At 40.3% G+C, this 10,027-nt stretch overlaps 1 protein-coding gene across 1 annotated transcript; it reads left to right on the top strand.

The window, feature by feature from the left end:
• The first annotated feature begins 3,356 nt into the window (after positions 1 to 3,356).
• On the top strand, positions 3,357 to 9,301 carry LOC136420628 (reticulon-4 receptor-like 2). Its single transcript, XM_066407674.1, has 2 exons — positions 3,357 to 3,784; positions 8,093 to 9,301. Exon 2 carries the CDS (start codon positions 8,115 to 8,117, stop codon positions 9,150 to 9,152), a length of 1,038 nt encoding a protein of 345 aa, XP_066263771.1. The 5' UTR covers positions 3,357 to 3,784; positions 8,093 to 8,114; the 3' UTR covers positions 9,153 to 9,301.
• Positions 9,302 to 10,027: the final 726 nt, after the last annotated feature.

Raw genomic sequence — 10,027 nt, 5'->3', positions numbered from 1 at the left:
GCAATCCGTTTATGAACAATTTCTGTAGTCAACCTGACGTGTCCAAATATAGAAGCAACCCTAGACGCACGATACAGCCGTGTTCCAAACGATTTAGCCGAAGGCCTAACTAGTTTCTGTACTGTAGCCAATTTCTGTGAGATTCGGTAAGAAAGCGAAGTATGACGTATTACCAAGAAAATCTATCCAGTCGTTGCAAAATGTCAGTGAACGAAGGTAGCACAAGAGATTTTGGAATTGCACTATAAACACTGAGGTATTCTGATGTTTCTCTATTCTTGTCCAAGCTTATCAAAATCAAAACAGCGTTTTCTGCACAAAAGCACAAGGATAGTATTTTCACAATAGTACAAGTGTACTACTTAGTAAATCACTATAGGTCGTTTGTACACAGCCAATACTAATTACCTGACAACGTTTGATAGATAGTCTTCCTGCTATCATCCTCCGGGCAATAATGACTGGTACTACTTCCCACCGCTAGGTGGCGCTGCAGTGGAAAGGATGCGGTCCCAAACGTGACTAAGATTGTATCCCCCCTCTTCACCGTTCATGGCATTCGATCCAGTCAGTATTGAAGAAGGTAGCAAAAGGACAGCCGAATCAATGGGAAGTAATTGGCATTGGTTGTGTACAAAGTACCTTATACCCAACTGTAATAAACGTTATGCATGTTTCCTCTATATCAGAAGACCGCATGACGTTACGCACAGCAATAAATTCTTGTATCTCACTACGCGGCTTTTGCAATCTCGTATCAAATCACATGAAACAAACTAGCTGAAGCTTAAGACAGATTATTCGATAAAAAGCGTACACACACACACAAGAAAAGTATGTAGCTCAATCGATCACTGTATGCAATTTTTATGCTTATATATAACAGCCAAGATAGACAGATTACAAAAGAGATTTCTCTAATACCTAGCTACAACAACGTACCGGAAGGCATTTGATGTGTTTTCAGTTGTAATTTACTGAAACTAATAAAATTCGTACACCTGTAATCCCCGCCTACAACCTTCCGTAATGAATAAGATTCAAGATGCCGCCAGTGAGTCTGGCTGGCGTTGCGAAAACTTGTACCTAGATGGAGAAGAAATCCCCAAGGAGATTTCCCGCGACTTCTAAGGAATATGTACTTGACGCTTTGTGATATCAAGGTCTCAGTTAAGTGCAATCATTAACCTTCAGCGTGCTGAGCCCTCCGCGAACTATCGCCGCTAGAAGTGTTACCGATGATATTTCAGAATGTGCACATCCGGAAGGAGGGACACATTTGGTTTAAAGTACTCCCGGCCTTCAATAATTTACTGTACGTTGTGGAACCGCGCCCGTTCGTCCCTTACTTGAAGTCGGTGGCAGTAGTAACTGTAGTGCATGTAATATAAATCTGAAGCTTAGAAAATATATTTTGACAATTTGTTTTCTGTAGTTCTGCTGTCTTGAATGATTGGCTAGGGTTATATCAGACCCCGGTCAGAGATTTTGTCGACAAGACTTGGAACACTCTCAGGACTTTTTTAATCTTCGCTTTTAACCTTCTCCCTGCTGCCTAACTCTGTAACCAATGGAGAATGGGGTGTCAAACGGCTACTTCAGTTTGCTAAAGGTTGAATATGATAAAAAAAGCCCAAGATTATGAATGGAGAATGTAGAAGAAGCAATATTCTTCAGGACACAATAACCTTCGTTGAACCGAGACGGGGAACGCTACAGACATCCAACCACCTTTGACCCATTGCTCACGTCACACTTCCAGAAGGTCACATGTTCTGAGTAATCGTGTCATTTGCTATCTTGAAGAAGACCAGAGAACGGGCCAGTCTAATCTCTTTCTGTAAAAAGCATAGTTGAACTGTTTTCATGTTCATCAATTCGTTTGCATTTATACATGTAGTCAATCTATTCTCCGTTTAGCTATTCATAATTGTTTCCAGTTTTAACAGTTTGAACTAACTCAAGCTTAAGAGTAGGACATTCTGATGATTTATTATCTTTAAGGAAGGGTATATGTGTATGAATCATACTATATCATTAGCACTGAACGAACTTATGTAATTTTTGTTTCTCAGTGTGGCTTTGAAAGAACACATCAGTGGTGAATGCTTTGCATGTAAAATACAGCAAAACACAAGGGGCTCTATTGCGTACATCAAAGCAATTTCAACAGATGCAATGAAGGAATTTTCCTCCAAGCACATCATCAGTCAGTGTCATAGCTTTTCCCTATCCAAATAACCAGCAAATGGTTGACTTGTTGATACACCTTCAAAGATTGCAGTCGTATTTTCTGACATTTTCCAGACCTAGTGCGTATCATATGATCTGTTTGACATGAGATTTGAAGGGCTTCCTCTGTAGTGCTCCTATATATCATGTACCTATCAATCTGCACAATAGCAAAAGGCATTCTCCAATAGGTTGGTGCTTTCTCAGTGTCACTTCTAATAGGTTGAGGGTTTCCTAGTGTCAATTCTAGCCTGTATGGTGATGTATGTGATAGTTTTATAGAGCCCAGCAAAAATCGTACAACAGATAAGAAACTACGTGGCTTTGAAAGGATATTCTTTCACATAGGGACTGGGTTGAGTTGGTGATGAAATACATCGATATCATTGGTTTACGCTTCCAATAAACTCCAAACCATGATAAATCGCAGTTCATTTTTACAGCCATTCTACGATTGTACCTTTTCAGCCAAGCCATACCTCTATTTCTACACATCATTCCAGCTTTTCTTATGAAAACGTAAGATGCATCGCGTGAGACGTGAACACAGTGATGTGATTGAATCATGATCCAACACCCTAAAGCCATTATTTCCAACTAGTTCTGTATCTTCATTCTGGTTTATTAATCTCCCACTGTGTGCCATCTGTCCCTGTTACGTTTCCAAAACCGCCTTTTCAGCTGCTAGATATATCTTTTGAGCCTGTTATCAAAATTTGTTCTCCCAGCCTACGGTGGCTATAAATGATACATTGTGTTGCATGGCGTTGTAAGGATTTGTCTTTCGTGAGTGGACCTTTTTACGATGTCCCCCGAGGGCTAGTTGTACAAGATATGGTACTCTAACGCTATTGTGCTTTCACGGTCCCTAAATCTCAGAGTTTGCATATTTAAAAAGCACTTCCCATTTTGCAGATGCTGTCTATCAAATTGATAAACCATTCATTCTATTAATCTGATTATAAACATTTGTTAATATTTTTTTCAGAACGTAAACAAACAGCACAATTCAGTCTACATTTCGTGAGACATCTCTCTTTTTAATCATTTTCTGAATATATAATTCTAATTTGTTAATTTGTTTGCGACTTTCAAGTCTGTGATTCTCATTCAAGGATTTCGGGAATGACGCATTCTAGCTCCACCGGGGTTTAAGACTGAAGATATCGGGGGTTGTAATTACTTTGGTCGGGAAATGCCGGATACGCGGCGATGTCATCCCGGTCGGAACAGCCAGATTCTGATTGATGTTTACTGACGTAACGTCAGAATAATGACGTGGCGGGAACTACAATCCAGGAGGTGTTGTTTGACGCACGGAAACCCGGCAGGTTGAGCCAGACAGGGTACGACAGTGATTAAAAGCCCTGGGAACGAGAGACTCGCGAGGGTATTACTGATTCTCAGAGAACGAAATCGCGAGCCAGCCAGCAATGGCTGCTAACATTGAAGCTTCCCGGTCGGGTGAATTTGCGTCTCTTCGATGGTTTTCTGTAGACGACGTTTCTACATACATCCCGTACAGATGCTGACTTGTAGCCGTGTTGTGAAGGTAGGTGGGTTTTTCTCTGGGTAAACGGTACCAATAGTGTTACTCGCTAGCTGTTCATATATACTCAAAAGATTCTATATTTTGGGGAGATACTTTCATTTAAGATTTGTATAACATATATACAATGTGCTTAATCAACAGCATTGTCGGTCAGATTTAAAGAGAATATTCCGTGTTTTATTTTGAGTAGGAAATTTGCTTTGATTTATTTCTATCGTAGACGTTTAATCATTCAGCTTATTGATAACCTGACGTATCGGTTAGATATTTGACATTTTCTGACCTTTTTTATGACGTCTTGACACGTCACTTGATTTGCTAATTGATCCTTGTCACGCCACCTTTTTTTCATAAATCATCTTACAAAAGGCAATTGTAGAAGCATACATTTGAGAGAGAAACGCAAGAGGTTCATTTGGGCAGCATGTTACCAACTACATGACAGAATGTGATGTTGGACGCTTTCTGCAGCTAGCAGGGAATGTGTGTCCCCTGTGTAGGTAAAAAGACAGAAGTTTAATGGTTAGAGGGATATCTTACCAAGTGTATCACTGCCCAAGGCTTTCTGCTCTTTTTAGTCTATTTCAAGGCAAATATAACTTTGAACCAGCGACTGGCCACTATAGCTAGCTGATACAACATCAAGATTGCAAATTCATGGAATATTCTGAATGATAGATGATAGATTTCTTTTAAAAGATTCACTGTTTAAGACTAATTTTGTAACAAACGACCTGACAAAGAATTGTACTGGTTTCTTAAAATATACTCTGCTTGCCATCTAAAACACAATTAGCTTAGACTCCCTCGGCATTTCCGTCTCGAAAGCAGTCATGTTGCTGCTTTACCTTCCAGTATTTACTCATAGTAGGTCTGTTATCATCGTTCTCCTGTGGAGAGGCCACTCGGTGTGACATTGAGTAGGTGACAAGAGGTTAGCGAGCGGCGAATGGAAAGCCCAGACGGATACTCCGTACGATGGTTAGTCTAGATAGCAGGGGGTATAGTGGTTGGGCTTATCAAGTGCTGCTTTCTTATTGCTACTTGGTTTCTCCAAGGAGGTTTCTCACAGTCGTCTTACCGATTTTTTTGTATTGAAAGAGTGTTTATTTGAAAAGGGCAATATGTTTTATTACACATTTGTCGTCTAAAATTCTATCAGAATTTTGAAGGAAGATTATTGACATGGAATATGAATTTTGATATGAAGAAATTCACAGTACGCAGCCATTATTTTCAAAGAAGATACATGTACAATATCTATCGTTACCGACCTTTGAAGAAAATGAGTACATTTTCCTATGTAACTGAGTGATTATTTATTAATTTCATGATGCGTGCGAACGCGTTAAACGTAGTTGAACCAATTGATCTTACCGCGAACCTTTCACTCTAATATCTATTTATAATGCAGTTGCACCGAAATATTCATACGTTGCTCTCAACAATTAAGAACGGACGTCACAAGCATGGACTTCTACGTCCACTGGGAACGACAAATCGCAATGCACTCTGGGATGAGTGTTGCAGAAAACAAAATGGCCGCCTTCAATGACTGTCTGAAAAGTACATGTATAGACCTGGCATATCTTTCAGAACAACCAATAAAGTTTATAGCATTTGTTTTATGGTTAAAAGCCATGTTTAAGCAAATCCAGATGGTAATGATCGTTCTAAAGTGTTGTTGAAATAAGCCAGGGGATTCCCAAGGCGATAAGCACACGTCAGTCAGTATTGTTTGAAGTCATTCTCGATTCATTACGCAAGAGTACAGCGCACTTAACGGATTAGTCACGGCTTACTGAATAAACTCCTATGATCAGTTCAGACTCCATGAAGAAATTGCACATATTTTTGCGTTTGCAACCTGACATAATAATACATATCCATTCGTGTTTTTTATCCAACCTCCATGGCTGTATCGTAAGTTAGAAAAAAGTTGTTTGTGAGAAAAAGCAGACGTCTTAATTTCTTGAAATGGGGTCATCGAGATAGTGTTATCTCTGGGTTCTATTACATCTCTTGGTTTATACAGAAGCGGTATACTGTTTAGAGACTGCTACAGAGATAAAACGTGGGGAAACAAGAACATGTTTCCATATGCTTTCAGTCTACTTGTTTGCTGCTACTTTTGCCATTGCCATTGTTGTCGTTACTTGTGTTGTTTAATTTTTAGAGAATGCATAGCGTTTGTGATAAGTTTCAGGCCCTGAAAACATAGCTCGTATTCTGCCATTCCTCATCCAGACGGTATGAACTGCAACATCAGAAAGCATGGGGGGGGGGGGCAATTGGCAATTGATAAAAGCTATATACACAAAACAATGCTCTTTTCCCTACTAGAAGAATGGAAAAGGAACCACAAATGCAACGGTTAGAGAGTTTGCTATTCCTGTCTTTAATTAATTAGAACCAATAACGGTCCATCTTAAAGGACAATAATGCATGTCCATTCAAGTAATAGAAACCGTTGTCAATTGTAACAAAGTCTAACAATAAATCAACCGGAAACATTGGGCAAATGCTGAGGAATACAACAACTATAATTACCGTACCTGAGGCCCATATCTCTGCCAAACGACCGCATAACGGCAGGCTATGGTGTTGTAAAGCTTTTATGACATTCTAATCTACAGCTATGACGCGCACCCAACGACATAATAACTCTCCACAGAGCCGTTCCCTGAGGCCCATCATCACATAAGTCACCTGGCTAATGTAAGTTTGGTATTACTCTTCCCAAGTACTCACCCCATTAGCACACTCCTAATCAAACTGTCACTGATACGGGCTTTAATGTTGTTGGAGAAAGATCACTCGACACCAACGTAAGACGACCAAAATCTAGATGTAGTACATGGCTATATGTCATGGTAATTAGACTGTCAAAGTGATGATATCTGTAATGTAGGTATGAGGAAGAGGCTGAGGCTATTTTCAGGTTAGTGTGGAGTGCGTGGACTAAGTTAGTTATTAATGTGTACAGTCTGTACTATGTTAATATTTGTGTTTTAGGATGTTTTAGTTATGGACTAAAGCAAAACGATCATTTGTTCATGAGTGTTATAATATTGCAGAGACATTACTTTAGAAGGAGGATTAACAAACAACCTTTGACAGAGATTATGGTATTTTTTAATCCGGCCAAACTTACGCTATCACACATACATAGCTACGTAATATAGCCTACGTTTGTTTTCATGAATCAATGCATATTAGTCAGCTTTGTATTTCTCTCCAATCTTGGAGGGACGGCACCAGTCAGAAGAAGGTAACGATCCTTCCCCTCCAACCTCTGCATGGAGAGTACTCCACCCCTCTTGATTGTGAATGAGCGACCCCTGAATTCTCTCCAGCCACAACCTCACTACTCCATCCAAAGAATGCTCATGATACTAGATTACACTCGTAAAGACCATGAGACGACGTCTGTCACCAGAAAGAGAATACTTTGATCCAATACGGCGATTTAAAACAGATTGAGACATCAATATTTCTTTAAATAACGTCCGAAAATCCTCTTTTGCAGGAAAATGTGTCAAAGGTAATTATCATTGTCGCCTTTGATGTATCACAATGGTAGTTTTATCAGGCAGTGGCAATATGTTGTGGAGACTAGTAGAGTTACTGAGTTGTTAGTGTTAAGAACTGTAATCAGTTGTCAAGGACGGGTAATTTTCAAACAGATGTTGGGTACATCTTAATGTTTTCTGACTGCTGAGTCAATACCAAAGTAGTAAATAAAACTACAATTGTCCATCCCTACATCTGCTTGGAAATGGCCTGTGAGAAAAACTTGTTTATTCTGTGAATGTGACCTTGTTGCCCTGTGCACAAACTGGGCATATAGATAACAAATTCGCTTATTGAGTACTTGATAAGATTTTAGCATTTTCGTCCTTTTGGAAACAACCTATCATTTTTGGACGAAAATTGACATTCAATTTCAATACTGACAAAACACTGTTGTAGATTATATTCTATGCTCCAACCGAGCAATACGTTGTGCATATACCCCTAAACAGTTATTCTAGTTCAATGGCATTTACGCGCTGTTGAGAATCATTATATGTATCCTAGTCGGTAACGGTTCGGAGTATCGAATATCTTTCCCTTCCATTCCTTTAATTACGGTTTTACTAGGAAAACCCAAAGAACGCAATGTAAGGAGTAAAAGCTTCCATGAAATTATGTAATTTTCCACAGTAAAGCTTGTAAAATCCTAAGAACTGACATTTGGCAGCTTTTTTGTGGTGATAAGGGGTTCAAATATTTGTTAAATGCCATGTCATTTGTCATGTTTTACAGATTTCCTGAAGCCGTTTCCAACATGGCGTCGCTTCTATTTGTGCTGTTGGTGTGCCTGCTATTCACCCATGCGGCCGCTAGGTGTCCCGCGGGATGCACCTGTCAGCACATCACCGGTACCATAGACTGCCGGGGAGCACATCTTAGCAAAATCCCGTCCAATCTCTCCGTAACTACGGAATATCTCGACTTTACCAACAACTCTATATCCAACGTTTCACGGGGAGCTTTAGACGCGCTGCAAGGCTTACAGTACCTGATGTTAGACCGCAATGACATCACCTACATAGAATGGGACGCGTTCCGAGCTTTGACCAGACTGACCGAACTACATCTCGACCACAACAGTCTCACAGAAGCGAGGAAAGAAATGTTTTCCGGCCTCGGTAGGCTCTCTCTGTTGAGTCTATCCTCTAACCAGTTAGAAACCTTCACATTTCGCTACGCTAAGGACCTTGATTACTTAAAGATTCTCAAACTAGACAGAAACAAGTTAACGAGAATCCCGGCCGGAGTCTTTAATGGTTTGATCAACCTGCGATATCTTCATTTGGAGTTTAACCAGGTGACTTACTTGGAAGCGTGGACTTTCGCAGGGTTGTGGAGTCTGGAGTTACTGTATCTTAACGGCAACCGTATCTCTCACGCCTCCTATCAAGCGTTTGCGGAACTGCAGAGCATTCGCGCTCTTTACCTCGACTCGAACAACTTAGAGAATATATCCTTCGAAGTGTTCAAGAATATCAAGACCGTGCATTTGGCATTGCACTTGTCTCATAACCCCTGGCATTGTGACTGCGACCTACAGCGAACATTCAGTAAGATCTATCAGGTAACAAGGCTCTCTATAGCGGACTATCCGAACATCACCTGTCACAATCCGACCGAGCTTCGTAACGTTCCCATGCGGTCCGTTCGCTTGTGCATTGCCGAACTGGTGACGATTTTAATCATCACCGCGACTGTCATACTCGCCACTATCGCCGCCATCTTCCGGGCTGCCAACAGCAGAAAGAGGAAGCTAATGCGCACGCGCCATGGTCACACTAGAGATTACTAGCCCAATGTCACTTGCTGGACGCGCACTGATCTCTGGGATATGTGACGTCGGGAGTGGGTCAAAGGTCCCCGGAAGTCGATATCTGCCACGGTCCTTCGTAGCCTTTTGTGATATTTTGAATTTCAGGCGATATTTATGGAGAGAATGTTTGCCTTCCAGAACAAAAACAGTGTCACAAAATGTTTCACTTACTGAAAAATCTGTATCAGTTTTGTAGTGTGCGTAATTCACACCGTATTGCGAAGAATTTCTGTAAGCTGTGTAGAAACTACGACTGTCTAAACTGTGTTATTGATCTTTATTCTACTCAAATATCGAATGTGTTAGAAGCTTGAGTAATTTTGAATTCGTGTCCCTGGGCAATAGTATATACATTACGCCCAACTCGTCCAAACCAGCTTGAAATGTTAAGGGTCAACAGATACAATCAACTGCAAAAGGTCAGATCATATCAGTCCCAACCATCAGACGATCTACAATGGCCGTTGCTAGGTGATCATGGCAAAATAGACACTTAATTATCATAACCCAATTTGCAACCTTTAATCAACAATACTCTCAAATGGTATGATAAATATGTTTGGAATCTGCCACACAGTATCATATGTAGGTCTTTATGAATCACGTGTACATTCAAAGAATCTTGCCAATATGTAGCAAACATATCAAAATTAAATGTTTTTATCTGCAACAGTTCGTATTTATCCGTCGGTTGGTTGGTTGCTTGGTTGGTTGGTTGGTTGGTTGGTTGGTTGGTTGGTTGGTTGGTTGGTTAGTTGTGAAAATGAACTTTAATATCATGAACAATATGCTAGCACAACCGCTAAAGATTACACTATCAATATTATCTTTGTATTATATCTGTGATGCTTCTG

Source organism: Branchiostoma lanceolatum, chromosome 15 (genome assembly GCF_035083965.1).
Source record: "Branchiostoma lanceolatum isolate klBraLanc5 chromosome 15, klBraLanc5.hap2, whole genome shotgun sequence".
NCBI classification, from domain to species: domain Eukaryota; kingdom Metazoa; phylum Chordata; class Leptocardii; order Amphioxiformes; family Branchiostomatidae; genus Branchiostoma; species Branchiostoma lanceolatum.
The sequence above is the reverse complement of the archived record's forward strand: the minus strand, read 5'-3'. Positions and strand labels throughout refer to the sequence as shown.